The sequence below is a fragment of the Pygocentrus nattereri genome, chromosome 8, assembly GCF_015220715.1.
Source record: "Pygocentrus nattereri isolate fPygNat1 chromosome 8, fPygNat1.pri, whole genome shotgun sequence".
Lineage (NCBI taxonomy): Eukaryota > Metazoa > Chordata > Actinopteri > Characiformes > Serrasalmidae > Pygocentrus > Pygocentrus nattereri.
Window position 1 is genome coordinate 1617501 of NC_051218.1, and position 25000 is coordinate 1642500.

Below are 25000 nucleotides of genomic sequence, written 5' to 3' on the forward strand. Positions count from 1 at the left end.
ACCAAAAACCATAAAACTGGAACTTTCAGCCCTGAACTGATGAAAAAGTACAGCGCCAGTTTTAAGGAGGCAAAGCTTCCTACCTTATATATACATATCTTATATCTACAACAACTCCTTAAAATATTAGGCTTATTACTTTCTAAGGCTTATTATTCAGTAACTACAGGGACGTCCGTGCAATCTGGCTGAGCTATTCTTGCAATAAAACGTTTGGGCTAACTGGTGGTCCCTGGCCATTTAAGGTGTTAATTGGCCATTTTATCGGAAACACGCATATAAGTGCACCTTGTGGTTTTCAATTACTGAAGGTAGAACATCTGTTGCTATGCGTGTGCTAGTCGTCCTCTAACCCTTCGTCCCTTTCTGACCACAGAGCTGCTGTTGACGGGATATTTTTGGATGGGCGACTGTTATCAACCCAGTGACGTGATTAAAAACTCCGACAACAACCAACTCAAACAAAGGAAAAACAAAGATGAAGACAAACAAAGTGAGTGAGAGAGAGAGAGAGAGAGGGGGAGAGGGAGATCTTTGTGTAGGATGGTGTGCGCCGCTGCACCAAAGCAGATCAAATGAAAATCTTTTGTCACGTTTTCATTCGATTTAAAAGACAAGACACTTTCTCCAGGGTCAAGAGGGGGGGGGGCGAACGAGGAGGATGTTTATGCGAAAACATGCTGCACGTTCCTCTGATGGCGAGTGTGGAGGCTGATTGTGCGCCATAGTGTAATTTCCACTGAGATAGCGCTCTGTAAGCTGGCACAGATGGCAATTAATCAAGTTAATTGCCCTGATTAGAAGCCATCTCCAAAGCAACTGTTGCCACTACAGCAGTGCAGGCTGAGGGCTGGAATATGCACTGCTTGACTCTATCGATTAACAACCATAAAATATTCATCATCTGCCTTCGGACTCCCACAGCTAACACTTCATAAGCGAAAGATCCAGAATGAGAGCGCTCTCTCTTCCCTCTCTCTTTCTGTGGAGGATCACACCATAACAGACAAAGCGTACGTGTTTATGCACAGCGATGTCACATGTATTTAGATCCTTACACATAATACATTTGTATTACCTAAGGGACACAGACAGGGTGATCGTGAGGCGCCTAGGAACCAATCACATACTAATTGAAAGAGGGGGTCACAGAGTTTCTGACTGAGGTGGCGACCCCTGAGCAGAAAGCGCTTTGCGTTCTCCACTTCTGCCACCCAAGATCGCCAGATCTAATGCCATGTGACTTTTTGTGGGAGTACGTTAAGGGTTCTGCTTATGTGCCACCGTTCCCAACAACACCGGATGGTCTCCGAAATCACATGGAAAGAGCTGTGAGTCCAGTCACACCCAACATGCTCAATAGAGTATGGGATGAATTTGACTATGGCGTTGATGTTGTCCGTACAGCTGGAGGAGGCCATACTACTGTACTTACGCACACTTATACTACTAATGTACTTATTATGTACAGATCCTTATGTATATGTATGAACCTGTATAAGTACTTTTAATGACAACATACCCCATATGTAACACACACACACACACACACACACACACACACACACACACACATTATATATATATATATATATATATATTTATATATATATATATATAAATAGAGCGCTGTTGATCTCCAAAATAGTAACATTACAGGAGAAGGAAAAAAGCTACTGCACTTTTAATGTAAGTCAATGGAACCAGACATTTTTCCTAGTCCATTCATCATGAATTTTACACACAATATAAAGAACAACAGGCGTTTTCAAATTATGCCCAAAACTGAAAAAGAGAAAAATGGAGATACAAGGTTTTCTTTCAACAACAGCAATACATGTGTGTGTGTGTGTGTGTGCGTATATATATATATATATATATATATATATATATATATATATATATATATATATATATATATATATATATATATATATACATACATACATACATACATACATACACACACCAGACGTTTTCCAAGTAATTTTGGGCCATTTCTTTTGCTCCATGCATCATGAAATTAACATACAACGTTACATACAAAATGTCCATAGTCATTTTCAAATAATGTCAAAAACTTAAAAACGACAAAAATGGAAATACAAGGTTTTGTTCCGGCAGCGGTGACATATTACATATGGGACATGTTATCATTACAGGTACTTATACAGGTACTTACATCTAGACGCGCACTACATTATCATTACATCTAAGTACTATATGGGTTATACATATCACTCCATGTCCTGATAAGCTATAAAAACAAGTACATTCACACATTTGATCCCACAGGCTCACTCTCATCTGGGAGCGAACAGGGAATGTGGCCGTTGTTTGATGGGAGTGAACTGAGCTGTGTATGTAAATCCAAACAGCGCAGAGCGGCTAGTTCACACGCTTGTGAACGCGAACAGCGTGCCAAGCGGGGTGACGTTCTCACGCGTCTTTCATGCCGGAGCATAATTAGCTGTACCTGTATCCGAGCGTCCTCCAGAGGCTAAAGTGAGTGTGTTAAGTGGCAGCCTGGAGTTAAAACAGAGCAGTTGAAGATTCTGAGCTGAAGTGTACCGAAGCCCGGCAGCGAAGGGAAATGCATTGCACATCAAAAGCGGAAGCCCTCCCTTTATCTCGGAATAAAATGCCACATGAAATATTAAGTGCCTCATTAACGGACGCGGGGAAACATCCACATGCCCAGCAGGGGCCTTTCGGAAATCTGTCCCCACTCCCCCACCCCCTCCCTTACGCCCAGGCAAAAATCGGAGTGTTGAAAGAACCAAGACAGGCAGCAGCAAAGCTGCGTTTCATCTGCAGATTTTATCAAACCTCACATTTATAGCTACAACATGGCATCACAACTACTTTTACACCATACAGGTACATTGGGGGAGTTTCTACATAAATATGACCTGAAATATAATGAGATCTTCATTCCACTCATGACGACAGATAAAGAGAACCCAAAAAAAGAAATAAGACAAACAATTAGATAGCTTTTCATTCAGTTCAACTAAGCGATACAACATGAACTGTATTTATTGGCAAATGTATGGGAACCTCAGGAACTGGTAGGACCTCATTAAGCAGCAAATGATTCCTGTAAGTGTTGATCAGGCCTGAACACTGACTTGGAGGAATCTTGGCTCATTCTTCGTTACAGAGCTGCTTCAACTGTGTTATGTTGGTGGGATTTCTCGCATGAACGCCACATCTTGGGTCCTGACACAACATTTCTATTGGATTAAGGTTGGGAATTTGACTCAGCCATTCCAAAATACAAGATTTCTTCTGCTTTAACCATTCATTGCAGCCTAACTGCTGGTTCTGGGTTGTTGTCTTTGTGCAGCGCATGCCTTCTGTCGAGGTTCAGTTCACAGATGGATGCCCTAACATTCTGCTGTAGAACTGATTGACACAATCCAGAATTCATAGCTCTTAATAAAGGCAAGCTGTCCTGGTTCAATAGGAGGAAAACTGCCCCAAACCATGATACTACCACCACCATGTTTCATAGTTGGGAGTTCTTATGTTAAAATGCATAAACAACCACAAACACAACATCTCTCATTTAAGCCATACAGAGGCATTTTTGCCCTGTCCATCCAGATAATATTTCAGTAGTCATCTGGCTCATCCAGGTGGTCTTTAGGAAACTTTAAACAGGCAGAAATGTTCTTCCTGGAGAGTAGCAGCTCTCTCCATGCTATCATTTCATGCATGCTATTCTTGGTGTTTTTCTGCATTAGCCAGTGTAAGGGAGCCCTGGAGATCCTTAGATGTTAACCTGGGCTTCTTCATGATCTTCTAGTATATTCCTCGCCTTACTTTTGGAGTCACTTTTGTCAGATGACCACAAGGGTCACAATGGTGTGCACACTCTCTCAGAGTCGGACAGTCGGTACGTTAAGTCCAAACTTTTCAATAGTCTTGGAACCTCTTCCAGCCTGTTGAGCATGAGGTCCTCAGTCATGTCTTGACTGAGACATGGCATGCACTAACAACTGGGTGTGGTAAAGACCAGACTTTGGTGGTGAAGACTCTTTTTAAACAGGGCAGGGTTCACCACACACATACCTGTTCGTCAATCAATTGATTGAACCTCCTGATCCGAATTATCCCCATATTATATGATCATTCTAGAGGTTCACATTGCCAACAAAGACATTTAAGGTTAGATTACTTTGTTCAATAAATACATGAAAAACTATGTAATTTTCTATGTTATTTGTCTTATTGGATTCTCTCTAGGGGCGGCACGGTGGCGTGGTGGGTAGCGCTGTCGCCTCACAGCAAGGAGGGCCTGGGTTCGATTCCCCGGCCGGGTGACCAGGGTCCTCTCTGTGTGGAGTCTGCATGTTCTCCCCATGTCTGCGTGGGGTTCCTCCGGGTTCTCCGGTTTCCTCCCACAGTCCAAAGACATGCAGTCAGGCCAATTGGATGTGCTAAACTGCCCCTGGGTGTGAGTGACTGTCTGCCCTGCGATGGACTGGCGACCCATCCAGGGTGTATCCTGCCTTCCGCCTGAAGACTGCTGGGATAGGCTCCAGCCCCCCCGCGACCCTGACGGAGAAGCGGCTTGGAAAATGGATGGATGGATGGATGGATGGATTCTCTCTATTGTTGTGGCCTAAATGAAGATCTGACCACATTTGAGGTTATGCGGAAACTCACAAAATGATAAAGAATTCAGAAACTTTAAGCAGCTCTGTAATGTACTGAGCTATTACAGTTTCATTATTAGTCTATGAACATTGTCTCTTAAGAAGACATGTGAGTTAGTTGTTCACTACTGCTGCGAGACGTGGGTCCTTAATAAAAAAGAAAACTATACCTTAAAAAAGAAATTATACCTCTGCACTTTTGAACTCCAGCAGTAAAATGCAGAACTGACAAATGGTGTCAGGCTTCTGCTGTATAAAGTCTATTACTTAGTGATGATGCTTATAACAGTGTTATAAATGAAACAAATGTCTGTCAGTTCAGTTGAAAGACCTTTATGTCAACATAGCATCACTTATTCCATAATGTGTCTTATGGCATCTTGTGATGATGAGCATAATATATTCATAAATGCTCAAATGTTGCTTCATAAATGTGTTATTCAGTGCATGAAGTAGGTACCCTTCAAATAAAGTGAAATCACAGAATAAACTCTAAGAAAAAGGTTTTACTATGATGCAGTTATTGTTTACATATTCTTTACTCACATTCTTATATAGTCTGCTTTAGTCAGTTTTAAGCTGTACTGCATTTATTGTGGCCTTCTGCTGCTGCAGCCCATCTTCTTCAAGGTTCGACGTGTTGTGCATTCAGAGACGGTATTCTAAATCACAAGTGGTTATTGGAGTTCCTGTTGTCTTTCTATCATCTGGAACCAGTCTGCCCGTTCTCCTCTGACCTCTCACATCAACAAGGCATTTTCGTCCACACAACTGACCGCTCACTGGATATTTCCTCTTTTTTGGACCGTTCTCTGTGAACCCTAGAGATGGTTGTGTGTGAAAATCCCAGCAGATCAGCAGTTTCTGAAATACTCAGACCAGCCCGTCTGGCACCAACAACCACGCCACGTTCAAAGCCCCTTAAATCCCCTTTCTTCCCCGTTCTGATGCTCGGTCTGCACTTCAGCAGGTCGTCTTGACCACCTCTACACGCCTAAATGCAGTGAGTTGCAGCCGTGTGATTGGCTGATTGGCTATTTGTGTTAACAAGCAATTGAATTTAATTGACTCATCTGACCATATCACTATTTTCCATATCCTTGTAGGCCAGTGCCTGCGGATTTTGTGCCTATGCATTACAGCCATACTATAATATCTACCTCTCTGCAGATGTGGACGGACTGATTCTGACGAAATTCTTCTTTTCCCTTACATATCTCAATAATGCATGAGCATCATGGTAACTGAACTGAGCTAACGACCACAATTTCCTACCATATTTACCGACGTCTTTCCCGAAGATCTAAATGCAGAGGCCAACACTAATCAGCCGAGCTGTCGTTGTGATTCTGAAGCTCCTGCCATCTGTGCCCCCAATATCGAACCTTCTTTCAGACTCACTTAGATCTTTTCCTCTTGTCATCTTGATCTAAAATCAAGGTTAACTGGGCCTGCTCAGCATTTTGGTACACACCACAGAGCACGTTAGGATGTTAATTGTTTAATTGGACCAAACAGTACACCTGTCTGGAAGCATCTGTACTTGTTATGTCTCTCCACTCATTTAAATCTGCTACCCGAGGGTGTGCAAATCCATGTGGGAAAAGAATTAGAGTGTATAGAATTGGAGCTTTCTATGTGCTACCGTGTATCACTGTATGAAATATGCATGAGCTAAGAGCTTATCGCTGTTGTCGGAAGAAAACCTCGTATCTCCAAAACGGCAACTTTGCAGGAGAAGGAAAAAACAAGCTTTACTTTCAATGTAAGTCAATGGAACCAGAATTTTTCGTAAGTCATTTTGGGCTGTTTCTTTTAGCCCGTTCATCATGAAAATTACATGCAATGTAAAGGTCAACGGGCATTTTCAAATTATAGTAAAAACTGAAAAATGACAAAAATGGAGATACGAGGTTTTCTTCCGACAGCAGCGTTACATTGCGTAGCCTGTATACACTTTTAACTTACGTGACTTACTATCGCATGCAGATGTTTCACCAGCCCTGGTCAAATGACATGTTTTGTTGGTTTTCTGAGTGAAAATAAAATAACACATCCTCTACAGCAGCGGGCGCAAGCTAAATGTTAAGAAGAGCCATTTTGTTCATTATGTCTGTTTTGTTGAAGTAACGTTTTACCATTTTGGCTGAAAATATGTCTTAAAATGTGCTGGCTAATGTCCAAGTGTAGACTAAAAAATATAAACAAAAACACAGTCTTACTTCGCTCTGCTTCACCCGTTAGCTCAGCTATAGCCGTATTTCTCGCATCTCTGGCAGGAAACTTTTTAGTGGACTGGTTTCTTGTAAAATGTCTCTCAACATGCAACTTTTCACGAGGCTGAAGTCTCTCCTCATTCGCCACCTTCTCGTTCCAATTTTTCTGTTCCACCTTAAATGGCAACTCGGGTGCCAGAATGTAACTGCTGCTCCATTTAAGGTGGAACAGGAAAATTTGAAGTTGGCGAGCTAAAAATTTCTCGTTGCAGATTAAACGTATCGGGAACCCAGCTGGAGTGTTTATAAGTCCACTCATCGCCAAATGATCAGTAATCGTCTTAAATCTTTCTCTTTGTGTTTTTGTTAGCGACTAGTTACAGGTGATTTGCGTTGCTATGGTGACCAGCAGTCTGTGCACCATTCCTCAAGGTGGGTGAATTAGCCGCTTTACTTTAACTCCAGCGTTTAAGACCATTTATTATTAAAACTGTGTTGAACGATGAGCAGAGCTTTATTTTACTGCAAAGGAGGATTATTTTATTTTTACATAAAAGTCTAATTCCGCTGAGGAGCCACAAGAGGGCAGTAAAAGAGCCACATGTTGCTGACGGAAGATTTTTCTGCTAATATTATTGCACAATTTCTCTTTACTTTTTGAGTTCAACATGCTGGAAAAGTGAAATATAAAATGTCACGTCTGCACAGGCAACATCTATTTATAACATTAGAACATTGTGTTAAACTCACCAGTGGTCAATTCAGCAAATAAAGCTAAAATGTGCAGAAGTGTGTCCTCTGATTATTCACCTATAAAATCAACAAAACATGTCATTTGACCAGGGATGACCATCTTTTTCAAGTGTTTTCTTTTGGAATGTTCAGTTTTGTCAGATCATGTTCTGGGAATATCAAACAAATGCAACAACAGCGCTGAGAAATGACATTACAAACAGAGGAGTGACGATTACACTTTCACGCCGGCTGCTGACTGCGGTGGTCCGCCTGCAGTGAACAGATTTATGGTTGACTGCTGAGGAATGAGACTTTAGGCCATGTGTGACAATGGAAGCGGAAAAGGAAAGGACACTGGAGATACTCACATATTGAGAGGCTGCCAGGCAGGCCACTGAGCTTTAGTCTTGATAACTGTCATAACGTCATCACCCTGGGAGAGAGAGAGAGGGAGAGAGAGGCTATATTTAATCGTCAGGGTGTTTAAGATTCGCATATCTGTGGCAGCAAAGCGAGATAAGTCCACCGTGCTCAGCATCAGCGGACAGCAGCAGACATTAAGCTACAGGCATATACAGCTGCCAAGCTCAATGCGTGTGACATGTGCTTTTCTACCCAAGGACTGGATGTTCCAGCAAAAAATACAGAGCTAGAGAAAAGGACAATGCAGTAGTCAGAAATAGGGATGGCATGAACATTTCATATGAGTGCCCAAAATGCTCACAGGTTTCCCTTTAAGTGCAGTGCTGTTTAAAAAGCACATATTACACCGGTCAGGCAGAACATTCTGACCGCCTCCTTGTTTCTACGCTCACTGTCCACTTTATCAGCTCCACTTACTGTATAGCTGCACTCTGTAGTTCTACAGTTACAGACTGTAGTCCATCTGTTTCTCTGATACTCTGTTACCCTGTTCTTCAGTGGTCAGGACCCCCATGGACCCTCACAGGTACTATTTGGGTGGTGGGTCATTCTCAGCACTGCAGTAACACTGATGTAGTAGTGGTGTGTTAGTGTGTGTTGTGCTGGTCTGAGTGGATCAGACACAGCAGTGCTGCTGGAGCTTTTAAACACCTCAGTGTCACTGCTGGACTGAGAATAGTCCACCAACCAGCGTCCTGTGGGCAGCGTCCTGTGACCACTGATGAAGGACTAGAGGATGACCAACACAAACTGTGCAGCAGCAGATGAGCTGTCGTCTCTGACTTTACATCTACAAGGTAGGAGTGTCTAATAGAGTGGACAGTGAGTGGACACAGTGTTTAAAACTCCAGCAGCGCTGCTGCGTCTGATCCACTCGGACCAGCACAACAGATGAAACAAACACTCAACAGATTTCAGTAACATGGCATTAGATTTTGAGTTGAGGTTAAGGTTAGGGTTAGGATTAGGGTAAGATTGGTAATGTTAGGTATTAATATTAACAATATATTAACAATGCATCTACTTAATGGAGGTAAAGTATCAGCAGAACATCAGTGTATTCAGATGCTTCACTACTGCTACGTCACTGATATGCTGTTGATATGTTACTGATACTCTGTTAAGAGTTAATTAATCATCTACTAAGGCTCACTCCAAATAAGGAGTCGGCGAAATGCTCACCAGCACCACTGCTGTTCAGACTGTAACTGTGTAAACACTGCCTGGTGTCTTACAGGAAGCCAGCAGTTATTTACTCTCACTGTGACATTGCAAAAGTATGTTAATTGTACATGGTTATATGAATTACTGAAATGTGAAATGGAACGATTATGATTGGGTTTTATACAGTGGTGTATCATTAAAAAGCGATAACTATCCCATTCTTAGTGAGAAAGCAACTCTGAAACATGCCATTATGGTTTTGAAATATGTACACAAAAGCAGCTTTAACTAAACTGAATGGACCAGCGTAATAATCAACCACAGGTACAGGGCTGCATTTCCAGTCAGCATCTTTTTACAGCACGAAATCTTTCTTTGGTACGGTTGCTACTCTGACCTTGGACTGTTGTGTCTAAATGCAGCTTTCCAACGCTGCTTGAACTGGACATGAATTCCCAGAGACAGGCACAGGTCACCATGACCCAGAGCAGACCCACCACGCTACAGTGATGCTCTCGATTCACACACACGTTCATGCTGTAGTGATGCATGAACGAGTGTGTGGAATGTGTATGTATGGCTCCAGAACTGTCTGATCAGCCTGACATCAAACATCAGACAGACGGAACCGAAGCAGACAGTGTGCTCTGAGTCACATTCACATGACTATACAGTGAACACTACAGGCAGTAAAGAAGATCAGACATGTTCTGAAGTATTACCGTGAAGGTGGGGTGAGCAATATAATCTCATGTACATCCCCTGGTTTACGTACAATCAGAATAAATTAAACTAATTCCATCTCCCTGCCTTTTTTCCGAGTATACAACTGCCCGCATGTCCGGCCGGACACTGAAGGACGACTGACAGTCGAGCCCTCCTGCTACCTGCCTCAGACCAGCTGCCCACGCCCCAGCTACCACCACCTGCCTTGGACTAGCTGCCCACCCTACACTGAAGTTCTCATAGACTCCCAGCTATTCCTACTACTAATACTACTGCTATTAATATTAGTAGTGTAATAACTCTGTAGGCAGTCTGACTAGAGGAGGACGGGTCCCCCCCTGGTGAGCCTGGTTCCTCCCAAGGTTTCTTCCTCAGTTCTGAGGGAGGTTCTTCTTGCCACTGTTGCCCCTGGCTTGCCCACCTGGGGTTTTTTCACATTCTTGTTAAAACTGTCTTTTCTGGAATTCTGTGAAGCTGCTTTGTGACAACATCCATTGTAAAAAGCGCCACAAATAAATCTGATTTGATTTGATGTAAGCATTATGGTAATAAATTGCATGACAACGTCAAAAGGATGTGCATTTTGTTTAATTTCGATCTATAAGAATAAACACATTTTCAGTTGGCTGTTGGAAAGAAAAATAAAGCATCTTTTGCTTCATATTAATGTATCATAATCATGTGTTTGTGTTTTAGTCCAGCCCCCTTGTTTCATGACTCCACCCCTGATTGTTTCCACCTGTTTCCCGCCTGCCCCTCGTTTACCCTGTGTATTTAAGCCCTGTGTTTGCTGGTCTTTGTTGTTTGTACTGGTCTATGTTCAGTTGTTTGTTCCGTTTCTTTCTGGTTTGTCATGTCGGTCCCCCGATCAATCCGTGTTGGATCTATGACCCTGGACCATCTTGACTATGACCCTGGATTTGCCCACAATAAAAGTCGCTTATCTCCACATATGCGTCCGCCTCGCTCCCCGTTACAGATGGGCCCATTACTATCGTTGGATGGATAATAAGCCCGTCTTCAGACCATGGATGCGATAAAAGTTAGCATGTCTTGAAAATTATGCACATTTTGCTATCTAGCTTGTTTCCCTTGTGTTATTTATCACTCTAGACCTTAAAAGCACATGGACTAGTGGGGTTTGGGTTGGGTTTTATAGGTGGTGCACCCTTGTTACATAATCTGCTATAATACAGCACCAAGCGTTTAACAAGTCGTCCCTAGACATGCATTGTAGTTAGTAGATCATGTCACGGCCTCATGAGACCAAGAAGCTATTATGTTAAAAATTTCAGAGTTACCAACAAAAATGGTCTTATTATTCAAAAACAGCCGAGAGGAATCTTTCGGTCACTGCACATGAATAACAGAGGCTGCCTTGAATGAATGGAAGAACTAACACTAGAGCTAACCAGCGCAGCAGTAGATCTGATGACTCATTGTCTTCTGTACAACTTTTTCTCTCCTCTCTTTTGTGTATGTTACTTCGTGAAGGTAACATTGGGGTAGCGCTGTCGCCTCATAGCGAGGAGGACCTGGGTTCGGTTCCCCGGCCGGGTGACCTGGGTCCTCTCTGTGTGAAGTCTGCATGTTCTCCCCGTGTCTGCGTGGGTTTCCTCTGGGTTCTCCGGTTTCCTCCCACTGTCCAAAGATATGCAGTCAGGCCAATTGGACATGCTAAATTGACTCTGGGTGTGAGTGACTGTCTGTCTGCCCTGCGATGGACTGGCAACCTGTCCAGGGTGTATCCTGCCTTCTGCTGGGATAGGCTCCAGCAGCCCCCTGCGACCCTGAGGGAGATGCGGCTTGGAAAATGGATGGATGGATGGTTCTAGCTAATGGTGGCTACTGCTGCCTTGCAACAGCCACACTGGCCCTCTCCTCTCAATCACATCATTGCAGTGTAATACATACTTACTCACAAGCATGACTGTTCCTCTCACAGCTCAGTTAAAACCTAAAGGAATTTTCACTGAATTCTTAGCTTGCATATTTTTTTTCCTTTCCACAATGGAAATGAATGAGCACTCAATGACATTTTTCATATTCAAATGTTGGCACTTGAGGCAGTGTACTTGAGTACCCATGCACATCCCATGTGTTATAAAAACTGATTAGACTAATTACGTAAACAACAACAACATCCAGCCTAAAGTAACAACACAAAACTGCACAGTAAGACGTAGAACTGAATGCTCAGAATGGCTTTTGCCCACTGTCTGGGTTTTTAAGTCATCCTGGCCAAAAGAAAAAATATTCACTGTGTCGCTTTTACTCTTTAATTGATCTATTTCTCCCACACTGAGAGTGTGTTATTAAAAATGAAAGCATATCGGACGTGATGTGAAGGTTTCGGTGTGTTAAAAATCGCAAGCACATTTTTAAAATGGTATGAAAACATCTCATGAACTAAAAATAATAGTGAAAAGATACTGTTTCTGATAATGTGACATGCCCCCACACTGCAGGGCACAGGACAACACAGGACAACTGTGCAATGTTTCTAAAGGAAAGACAAATCTGAATGACTGCTTCGATGGCTATCATCCATAATAATTGATAAATTGATAAGTGGTCTCTACCCCTATGTTTTGCCATATCATCTGCCCTTAGACTTTAAGCTCTATGCCACAAATTTAAAAGAAAGAGCAAAGAATAAGATCCACAAAAGAAATCATAAGAACACCAAGACAACAATAACACGGCACTAGGCCACTAACGCAAAAGCAGCTTTAACGGTAAACAGTGACTTATCCATCCCTGAAAGCAGGTCTTATGCTCGAATCAGCTCTCAGGAGAACCATGGCTTAATCTCCAGCTCTCGCCATTCGGGTGACCAATTAACAGCTGCCTCGGAGTAATTAAGCAATCAATCTGTTAATTGGCTAAATTGATGAATACGTTTCGGAGTGGCAGATGGCCCTGCACATGCATGAAGATATTAATTTAGAGTGCATCTCTCGCCTGCTGCTTCAATATGCCAAGTACGGAAACTGAGATAAACCAGCTATCAAATGTATGCTTTGCTGTTATTGCTGAACTGCCACACGATAAGATCACAACAGCCGCCTTTAGCCTTTAGTGGTGTGACTGAATATGGATTAGTTTAGTCCTCTGACAGTGGCTTAAAGTGAAAAAACGTGTTATGCGCCATAACACAGATGTGTTTTGTGTGCTGTTTGCTCGTTTCTCTTTGTTGCCATTTGCCCTCGGATCCAGTGGTGCATTCTACTCAAGAGGTCATTCAGGAGGAACGACATCAGTGGAAGAGCAGAGGAACCTCAGCTTTAAGAAACCTGCAGAGACAAGGTGGCAGGAGGGCTGCCATATGCCACCCAGAAGCCCTCAGATACACTGTTAGAATTAATGCTAGCTGCTATCGTTTTGCATATATTTGCACATTTTAGTCTGCTGCTGCTCTTTTGTTTGTAAAAGAGATGCTGTAGCCAGTTTGCTTAATAATATTTTATAATATTATTATAAATATAAATAATATGAAACGTGCTGGCCAGTTTGGACCTAACAACACACGGGAAGTCCTTAAGAGCGTGGATGATGCAAATGTATTTATGCTTTGTTTTACTCCATAAATGATGCACTGTTTGGCTGTAGAGGCTAGAATTTCTCAACTTCCATAGCTAGAAATTAAGATTAAATTAAATTAAATTAAGATAACCTTATTAATCCCACAAATGGGGAAATTTCACCTCCACATTTAACCCATCCATGAAGTGAAACACCACATACACACTAGTGAGCACACACACACTAGGGGGCAGTGAGCACACTTGCCCAGAGTGGTGGGCAGCCCTATCCGCAGAGCCCGGGGAGCAGTTGGGGGTTAGGTGTCTTGCTCAAGGACACCTCAGTCACGTGCTGTCGGCTCTGGGGATCGAACCGGTGACCTTCCAGTCACGAGGCTGGTTCCCTGACCTCCAGCCCACGACTGCCCCTAGAACACTATTTAGGGAATACAGAGCCATTTGGGACTGAGACATGGGTTTGACGTGACTCGTGAAGCATTCGAGTGAGATTTTTTAGACATCTGTGCTGTCATTTCATAGTGAATCGTATCGTAAGTACTTCAATTCAAGCCTGCGATATCGATGACGGAGCTGTTTGGCCTGTTAGCCAGCTGACCAGCTTGGTTCTAGTAAAGAGCATAAATTCACAGCCCTTCAGTTTAAACAAAAACTGGGTTCTCACTCCATCAGTATACTTGGTGGTCCATGCAAGCAGCATGAAAGTCAGAAATTACTCCATTAACAGTCTAAGATCCATAAGTCTAACAGTCTAAATCTTAAGCTACGTTCACATGAGATGTCTCGGTGCTCAAATCCGATCTCCCTAACATGATGGTTCACACCCGTAAAGGTAAGAGACTCAAATTTGTCATTAATGTGAACAAACCGGCCTGAAATGACCCTAAATGACGCACATCCTACTCACTAATGTCACGTGAATGAATCTCAGTGAATGAATCTCAGCTTCACTGAGAAGATCATTAACTCTGATCAGCTCTCAGCTTCATTATTAGAGCCAGACGAAGGAGAAAAAGGTGAGATGAGCTGCTTTTCCACCGTTTACAGGCTTTAACGTCTGTTCGGTGCTGCTGCCATGGTAACGCTGAAAGATGGCACACGCGCAGCAGGAAAAAAAGCACATGAATTCCGATCGGAGCGTCACATTAAGGTCACATGGCCACGAATCGGATACGTATCCGATCTAGGACCACATATGAAAGCGGCTCAGGTCGGATTTGAAAAGGTCAGATTTGTGTCCACACAGCCCTGAAAACATCACATCTGAGTCACATTAGATTTGTGCCACTTCAACCTGGTAATGTGAACGTAGCCTTAGTCTAAGATCCATTAACAGCACAAGGGTTTTTTTGCATCGTAATCCATAATTAGTTGTTGTGACGTGGTCAATATGCATATATTGTGGACTTCAAACTCAAAGTTTCAAACTCAGTTCAGCCCAACAGATTTTAGGACCGGAACTATCTGTTGTGCTGACCAAGTGACAATACTACCTGTCCAGCCTTCACTCTCAAGATGCAGAGGCGGCCGACATCCTAGAACTTTCTCAGCAGGTTACATCACAGTTTGCAGTCTTAGGCTTCAACAACTACCTCAATATTTCTGCAGCCACTACGCCTTGTTTGTAATGACGGTGACACTGCTGTCTGAGCTGAGATGGTGCTTCCTGCAAACTCAGGAATCGACAGAGCAAGCAGTTGTTATTGACCATCAGGGGAGGAGTGAACATGGAATGTTTCCAGAAGTCTGAAACCACTCCGTCTGTTTTTGAGCTGGAAAGTACCCTCAAATAACACTAGACCATCCACTTTCCTGCTGAGCACAGAACCAAAGTGATAACAGTGGTGTTGTTGGCAAACTTGAGCAGTTTAACTGTTGGGTCCCTAGAGGTGAGGCTGTCATTGTAAAAGGAGAACAGCAGAGGGGACAGTACAAACCCCTGTGGAACACCGGTGTTTAGAGAGAGTGAACTGGAGAGGTAAGAGCCTAGATGTACATGCTGTTTTCTGTTGGCCAGGATGCGACTAATCCACTGACACAGAGTTGCATGAATGTTCAGCTGGGATGGCTTAATTTGAAGAATATCCGGGATAATCATGTTGTGATCAACAAACAGTATCCTTGTATATCGTCCCTGACAACAGAAATTATAGTATTAAGTGCTGTCACGACACCTGGTGACCATATGGAGAGAGTTTCTCCAGAATATCGGATGTCTTCTGTTTGGATCATCAGGTTTCTTCGTGACTTGTTCATGATTTCTCTGACTCTCCACATCTGTTCCGTTGCTGGTCATCCTCTTTCTCTTGTGTTCAACTGTTCTGAACATCGCTGCTTTTTCCAATAGCAGAGCTTCAAGTGAGCGTCAAGTGAGAGGTGAGACTTGATTTGGTCAAGAACTGATTTGTCTGTTTTCTCTGCTGTCCACTGTACTCTCAAAAGCCTCCACCAGCACCAAAGTTCAAAGGCATCTATTATTTTTCCAATACTGTCCAGCTTTCACATAGAGGACCATAAAAGACCACAGTCTGGAGACAAAAAACAAATCAGAAGAGCTTACGTTCTGCAGAACATGGTGGAGGTTCCATCAGCAGGTGTATGTGATGGTTCTGAAATAATGGCGCACTGTAGTCATTTAAACCGGTCACTATGCTCTTGGTGGAGAATCGAAAGCTTTGCCCCGAGTAAGAGACGGATTAAATAGGTCAGTAAACTGACCAGTGAAATCACAGACTGCTATTATTTATCAGGTAATTCAGCATGAATGACAGAATGATTGGTGCATTTTGTGCTCATGCGCTGTAAAAATGTTGTGTCAGCTTAACCTAAAAACCCTTAATGTTAAAACCACATTCTCCATTCATTTTGCTCTTTTGTTATTGTTCGCTGTCTGGTGTCGACCAGCGGAGGATGGGTTTCTCTTTTGAGTCTTGGCTCCTCTCAACATTTCTTCCTCTTGCTCTTAGGCAGTTGTTCTTTGCCACTGTTGCCATTTTTCCGTAACGGCTGTTGTAAAAAGCACTTTATAAATAAACGAATTCACTAATTTCACTTATGTGGTAACAAACAATCAAATAAATACTTTAATTTGTGCAAAGCAAAGTAAAATAACACTTCAGATAAACAAAAGCAACATTCTTCATGGATTTAAGTCTTACAAACACTTCAAATCAGCTTCTGCGTGCAGACAGGAGATACAGACGACCTCTGATTTAGAATAATGAAGACCGTGGCTGACCGCACCGTCACATTTGAGATGTTAATCCACTATTTTATTTACTTTTTTTTGGAGTATTTTCTGCGAGTATCAGGAATTCAATATTAAGAAGAAAAATATTATGAATGCTCCTCTTACAAAATCTGAAATGCGAAAAAAATCAAAAAGCATTTCTATTGCCGTTTCATGAATTATGTTCTGCACACTTAAAAAAGGTGGTTCTTCAAGGCTTCTTCAGTAAGCAAATGAACACTCAAAGAACCCTTTAATGACACAAAGAACCTTTTAATCAGGCAAAGCGTTTTTGAGTGTCCATGGACGTCAAGCCTGTAACAGCAGAAGAACCCTTTTAATCCTCTATAGCAGCACAGAAAACACATTCTCCATCGATCCGAAGAACCTTTTACTGATGCAAAGAACGCTTTAATCATGTAAAGGGTTCTTCGAGTGTTCATGTTTCTGAACAGAACCATTTTCTTTGCCAAAGAACCCTTGAAGAACCATCAAGTGTGCTGCATGTACAAACTCAATTAGCTGTAACTGAATTGTTTAAAGTGAACATGTTAGAATTGAAATGATTGAATAATCAGCATTAAATTATCTTTGCGTGTTCAAATTGGATTCTTATGAGTGAAAAGTTGCATTTTTACCTATAAGAGCATTTTTAAATACAACAATTCAGCTTTTTATATACTTCACAGGCCAACAGGAAACTTTAAAGGGAAGCTGTTTAGTATATTTATAGCTATTTGGGGGCGTGTCTCTCCATGTAAATGAGCCTGGACAAGCACCAGCACAGCAGTGTGGGATTTCTCATTGTTCACTGTGTACAGCTGTACAAACACATGTTTGATGAATGACAGATTTTAGTGTGTAATATAACTTCTATACAGATAATAGAACATGTTCTACGCATGTTATTGTCAGTGAGATCCCAGTGTTTCGAGGAACGGCTCTTTAATGACTGATGTGATTGTCAGTTGTCAGTTATGACGGTCAGTGTTGTCAAATTTTTACAGTTGAAAAAGCAAAAGCTCATAAAAGATTAAACAGTGAGATAATTAAACAAGCCACTTATAAATAACCTTAGTGTTTAACTCTAAAACAGGGAAACTGGATAAATGTTCACAATGCTTTCCTCCCCTTGACCAGACAGCTGGTGGTAGCCGTTGAAAACAGTGTTGCATTCCTAAACGTGCTTTTAAAGAGATGTTCCTAGTGCTTCATCGCTGGGATTCCAGTCAATGCTGAGAAATTAACATCGCTGACTTTATAGGACAAACAACGTATCGGTCAGGCTTTAGCTGAGATGTATTGATTTCATGTCTGCTCAGGCTGAATGGTGGGAGATATGAAGTGATAGATGTGAAGCAGTTGTTGATGTTAATCCCTTGTTTTCCAGCTCCACAGTAAAGCTCATTTACTTTGTCAGAGTGGGCTGCTGAATGAAGGCCTTTTTTCATGTAATTGGCCACCGCCGAGAGGCTATTCCCGACCACAGAGGAGTGCTTGTTTTCAAACCGCTGCTCTTTTATGACTATTTTCAAATGTGATTGGGCCCTGCTGTAGTTCTCCTTATCTCTACTCCACAAATAAGCCTTTTTTTTCTTATAGAGGACAGCGAAATGTCCCCAAAATGTCAGAAAATTCATCTTTTCCTATCACTGCGGGGACATTTGGTAAATACAGAGCTCGCGCAGATGCAGAACCAGACCCAGACACACACTCAGCGGTTTTCAAGATGACTGAGTTTCCATTGCCCCGAAAAAAGTGAAATAAAGTGTTGGGTTGATTTTTGGTTATTGCTGCTGTAGCATCACTGCCGGCCTGTTATTCTCTGAGCTTTTTTATCTCTCTATAGCCTCAAATCCAGCTCCCATCACCTTAGAGTAAATCTGCACTTATGCTGCTTATAAAGTTTCGACACAAAATCTCTGTCTCTGCTTGAGCTTCACTCAAACCACAGCCACACATACACACACAAACCTGCTAATAATGTATATCCCCTCTCACACATGCTCTGATACACGGGATTTCATGGTTACATACATAGGGAGGGGTTAAAGGGGAGCAGTCATAGTCCAGCTTTCTAAATAAATGTTTTTTATATATATATATATATATATATATATATATATATATGAGAGAGAGAGAGCCTTTGGTGATTAGTCTCCCTGTTGCTGTTGCCTCTTCTGCCTTGATCGGGTGCTGCTGCTCACCAGCCTTCTGGACCGGCTTGACCACTCGACATTAGGAGGATGGGTTCCCCTTCTGAGTCTTGGTTCCTCTCATGGTTTCTTCCTCTTTAGGGAGTTTTTCCTTACCACCTTTTTTTTCCTTGCTAGTGTTTTTCCTTTCTCACGGGGGCTCGGACCCGGATTTTCTTTTCTTTTCTTTCTGTAATACTGATTGTTCTGTAAAGCTGCTTTGTGACAACACCTGCTGTATAATGGGCTATATAAATACATTTTGCTTGCTTGGTAGAGCCCACAGGGCGTTTCCCTCTTTTACTGCAGTTTCTTTTCTATCACTAACCACATAAACTTTGGCTAAAAATGAGTCACTTGAGAAAGATTCGGTTCAGAAAAACTTTTTTTAAGAGTAGTATGGGCGGCAAACATTAGTAATAAAGGTATGTAGGTAACCAGTAGCACATCATAGGCATTTGTAAAAATGAATCATTTGTGCGGTGGCATGGTGGGTGGCGCTGTTGCCTCACAGCGAGGTGGGCCTGGGTTCGATTCCCCGGCCGGGTGACCGGGGTCCTCTCTGTGTGGAGTTTGCATGTTCTCCCCGTGTCTGCGTGGGGTTCCTCCGGGTTCTCCGGTTTCCTCCCACTGTCCAAAGACATGCAGTCAGGCTGATTGGACAAGATAAATTGCCCCTAGGTGTGAGTGACTGTCAGTGTCTGTCTGTCTGCCCTGCGATGGACTGGCGACCTGTCCAGGGTGTATCCTGCCTTCCGCCCGATGACTGCTGGGATAGGCTCCAGCATCCCCCCATGATCCTGACGGAGAAGCGGCTTAGAAAATGGACTTGGATGGATGGAATCACTTGTATAGAAAACAATGTCATACAGTTTCAGATATAACACAGGCAAGTCTATTTCAGATTACTTAAAATGGAAAAATTACTTTTACTTTAAAAGAAGGGGGTTTCATGTAGTGTGTAAACATTATTGAAGTTTCAACACATACTGTCCACTCCCCAGACGCCCACATGGTCCACAAACGCAGAATCACGGGCAGAAGGGCTTGTTTTGAATGAACTGTTTTCGTGATGTCATGAAAACCAATCGGCCTGTTCAGCCAAGAGCAGTTTAGCCCCGCCCTCTCACAATGAAGGTTATGAGGAGTGGTTCAGCCCAGACTGCTATTCAAATGAGGCGGCCCAGACACTCAGATCAGACGTCATCTACATTTATCAGTTTTAACCGCACAGCAACAACAAAAGCCTGTTTAACACTAAAGGAATGAGGGGATGGAAAAGTGTCATGTAAAAATGAATTATTGGTACATAAACCACACAAACCTTATAAGTGGACCTCAAGGAGCATAATAACAGAGTAGAATATGAGCCCCTTCACAACCTAATGTGGTTTTAATCAAATTTGTGGTTCAGGCACAACACTAATGGGCTGCTCTTAGCTTCTACATCTTATCAGCTGCTCTAGCCTCACAGCTCCAGTGCAAAACCAAAGAACCAAAGAGCATAATTCAAATTTCATTTTTCATTGAAACTATCACTTTAATCAGGCGAGACACACGTGCGAATGCCCACAGTGATTGTAATTTATCTCACGGGCCAGTCTTGCTGTGTAGAAAATGAAAATGAGAAAAGTTTCTCTGCAGGTTTCTGCTCCTTCCTGTGGAGGCCGCGTTTTACACTTCACAGCCAAACGGCCCCGACTGACCCGAAGTGACCCAGACAGGTGGGACAGGGATGCAGAGAGAGACGAGGAAGGAGAGATGAGAAGAAAAAGGAGTGCGAGTGTGGCAGACAGCTTTCAGCTGCTGTCAAAGAATCAGCCATGAGACGCCAGCGGAAAGGTCACACACACCTTTCCAACACTGCTGCATTCACACACACACACACACACATTCCTACACACTAAGGGTGTAGAAGTGCACTGGCGCATCGACCTGAAACTGGTGATTTAAGCGCATCGATGTCCAATTGATTATATTCTTTTTTTATAGTTTTGGAGTAAAGAATGAGCTCAACGAAAAATTCTCAGGCTATTTATCACAAAAGTCCAGATGAACATCTTCGTGTATTGTCTTTACTGTCTGTTTTCCCCTCTGTGGCCGCAGTATGATTCCTCTCCGCGGTCCTACAATGACTGCTCAAATGTATAAATACTAAAAGCTGATTAAATACCAGAAAAGTTCATTTCCTGAAGGAACACCATAGCAAACTGCAGCCACCACAGCAAACTGCAGCCACCAAAAAACGACAGCAAACAACCTAGCAACCACTGCCGTTTCCATAGCAACCTGCCAACCACCTAGAACACCACAGCAGAGTGATCATGCAGTTTAAGCAATTCACCAGTATTGCTAAGCTGCTTATTTATTTGTCTTTTAGGAAGTTGTTAGAATTTTGCTGGGATGTATGTATGTAAGTTTTTTGCTGAGATGGTGCAAGATGGTTGTTAGGGTTTAGCTAAGCAGTTCCTATGGGGTGCCAGGTGATTGCTAGATGGTTGCTACAGTGGTTCCCCTCAGGTGATTGCGAGGGTGCTGCTCTGTCACTGCATAACAACATCTTTGGTGGTCACTAGGGGTTTATAGGTAGTTGCTGTGGTGTTCCAGGTCTTTGCCAGGTTGCTATGGAAACGGCAGTGGTTGGTAGGTTGTTTGCTGTCATTTTTTTGGTGGTTTGCTATGGTGTTGCTAGGTGATCGCTATGGTATCTCAGGTGGCTGCTATTATGTTGCTATGGAAACCCACATGGATGCCAGGATGTTGCCTTGTGGTGTACTGTCTGTGGCACAGACTTTTGTCCTTTTTCACCACACAGTATCCAAGGTGGTGGCTAAGGTGTTGCTAAGAGGTGGCCATAGTACTTCTGGTGCTTGCTATGGTGTTGCAGGAAGTTGCTAGGATATTTTAAGTGGTTAATAGTGTATTGCTAACTCTAATTGTAGTGTAAATCTAAGTGTATTGGATGGATGGATGGATGGATGGATGGATGGATGAATGACTAATAATTGATCACTGAATCAAAATATTGGTTTACAGCCCTAATACACACACACTTATAACATGTAAAAACACACACACACACACAACCACTACACCAAATGTGTGTGTGTGTGTGTGTGTGTGTGTGTGTGTGTGTGTGTGTGTATCACCTCTGCCTTCTACACTTTATATTGGGGTTCAATACCTGCCTGGACAAGCACCCTACATTATACCAATAAGAGTCCTTGGGCAAGACTCCTAACACCACCTTCACCGACTTGTATAAAATGATCAAACCTGGGTAAGAGCGTCAGCCAAATACCATGATTGTAAATGAATTAATTTGTTGTTTAAACCGTGATACCGGATGGAAACGGCCTTCATAGCACAAAACTAACTCATAACAGTAGAGGCTGCTCAGCACTTACCAACATCTCAACTGCAGCCACAACAGAGCGTCCACCTCTTTCATAAAAACACCGTAACCTCTCACTCACACACTTCCACAGTGCACACACTTCGTCCTCTCCGCTACTGTTGTCATGTGAGTTGCCTTATTAATATTGTGTGATATTGACTTTCCTCTCCTCTTCTTGCCTGAGCTGAGTGACCGCAGGCTTGGGCAGACATAGGCAGCTCACAGCCAACTGGAGTGGCTGATTTAATTTGAGGGAAACTGTCACTCAGAGCTAGAAGCTAAAGAAGGGTTTCTCCAACTTCACACTCGCTCAGACATTGTTCACCGTCACGACGAGAAGATATTCTTCATTTGGCTTTGCATTTATGCCAGAGGTTACCAAGAACTCTGAAGTCTGTCATCCTCTTTTTTTTAAAACACTAAACACTTTAAGTGCATCTGTATTCAGAGTTGGCATGTAACAGAATGCATGTCAGAATACACAAATAAAGTATTGTATTTATTTGAATTGTTAAAACACTAAAATTGAATTAAATTAAATCTTGATAAGCAGGACTAATCAAATCAATGTTGTGATAGACTGACAGATTTGGCTTTGGTGGCCAGATGTTGAACTTATAAAAAACATATTTGCTGCTGTTCTTTGTCACACAGGAACATTTGATAAACAAACTGCATGTAGACACTTGAGCTGTAGACACTAATCATGCAAACACCACCTGACTTCTGATTGGGTAGATGCATCACACTGGCCAGATTTATTTGCATCTGCTTGACATTTTCAACACAGCACATATTTCAAATTTGACATGCCGGTCCCATCAAATACAGCATGACTGTTTATGATGGGCACAATGCGTCCTGTAGAAAACGAATGGGATCTGCTGCAATGAGTTGCCGTGGACAAAAGCGACAGTATTAGTCTTCATTGTGGTAAGTTATTGCTAATCAACAAAGACAGTGTGCTCATCTTGGGGCAGTCGTGGGCTGGAGGTTAGGGAACTGGCCCTGTGACCGGAAGGTTGCCAGTTTGATCCCCAGAGCTGACAGTCCATGAGTGAGGTGTCTTTGAGCAAGACACCTAACCCCCAACTGCTCCCCGGGTGCCATGGATAGGGCTGCCCACCGCTCCGGGCAAGTGTGCTCACTGCCCCCTAGTGTGTGTGTGTATGTGGTGTTTCACTTCACGGCTGGGTTAAATGCGGAGGTGAAATTTCCCCATTTGTGGGATTAAAAAGTGTCAATTAATTCATTTTTACAAAAAAACACTGCACCCGTCTAAGCGTTGGCCCCATCATCAGGAGACTGCGAGTTCTATCCCTGGTGATGCTACAGTCATCTGTCACCGGGTGTCCTAGACAGCACAATTGGCCTCGCTCTTTCTGGGTGGGCAGGATGGCCCCCTCTTCTCCCCCCATCACTCAACACAATGCTACTCAGCGCAGGCGTCTGTAAGCTGATGTAACAGATCTGGTGGTTGGCGATTTCCTCCGATGGTGTGTTCATCTGTCCAATGACATTGTGTGAGGGGCAGTACGAAAAGAAGCGGTGGTGCTCCACAGTTCTTGGACGAACCCTGTGCTAGCCTTCACCCTTCTAGTGTAAACTGGGGAGCAAATTGGGTAAAAAAAAAAAAAAAAATTAATTAATTAAAAACCTGTAAAGAGCTCAGTGTCCCCAAACTTTTGATGGACAGCATTTAGTAAAGACAGACTCTCTACGTCTACTCCAGGTCCTTCAAGACATGACATGACATGATACCCATCAAAAGCAATTTTCTGTTAATTGCTTCTCTTTGGGCAGCTTCAGAAAGACTGCCTTAAAGAAAAGTGACCACAGATAGACCTGTGCCCAGTGCATAAAGCAATGCATGTTGATTGCTACAGTTTGTTTGAGACACTGAAAAATTTTCAGCCAACCTAAACCACACACCAACAACTCTTCAAAGAACATGAAGTCACTCTGGTGTTGGCGCTGTGGGCTAGCAGTGCTAAACAGGCCTAACAGTCTGTAATCTGTGCAATTCATGCCATCATCATGCTTATTAGCTCCTATTTCTAATCTGTTGCACTAGTTTCCCACAAGCATTGCAATGGAAAGATGGTTTTTATCATCAGAGCAAGTGCAACATGTTTTATAATCATTACGCTGCTCTTTGTTCCAGGACGCCTTGGGGAAGTTGAACTGAGGCGGAAGAGAGGTAAACCTTAACGATGGTGAATGAGCAGAAAACTTAAAGCAGAACGTGTGGAAACCAGAGACTCAGAGCGGTTGCATAAAAAGCACTGCGCTCTTTTGCTGCCCAAGAGGAAATGGATTTGTTCTCCAGAAATGAAATGAAGTTTGACTAAAGATCTCCACGAGCACAGCTTTCACTTGCGCGAGACAAATTCTCTTTGTTACAGACGCCGTAGGCCTGAAGCTTTATGACAGTGATCAGACACTACAGCCTGAGCCCGACATTAACCAGAACAGCTCTTGCTCAAACACTTTGTTGACATTTTGGCTGCTCCAGAGCCTCAGGAGGAAACTCAGACAGATTCTCTGTCTAATTGGACTCTCTATTTGTCTGCTGTGTGCAGAAAACTAATAGAAAAAACTTCCTTTCACCAACACTTGAGCTTTTAATACAGGTCTAATTCAGCGTAGGCTGGTTTTCTGCGGTCAGAGTTTGATGCAACTACTTGCATGTTGTAAGTTGCATGCAGC

The 25000-nt window shown here is 42.8% G+C and overlaps 1 protein-coding gene across 1 annotated transcript in view; it reads right to left on the reverse strand.

The window, feature by feature from the left end:
* Positions 1-25000, reverse strand: part of spon1b (spondin 1b) — a 145970-nt gene that overhangs the window by 35895 nt on the left and 85075 nt on the right. The window contains exon 7 of the mRNA XM_017685553.2: positions 7984-8048. Within this exon, the coding sequence (XP_017541042.1) occupies positions 7984-8048 (65 nt within the window). The remainder of the gene's footprint in view (positions 1-7983; positions 8049-25000) is intronic.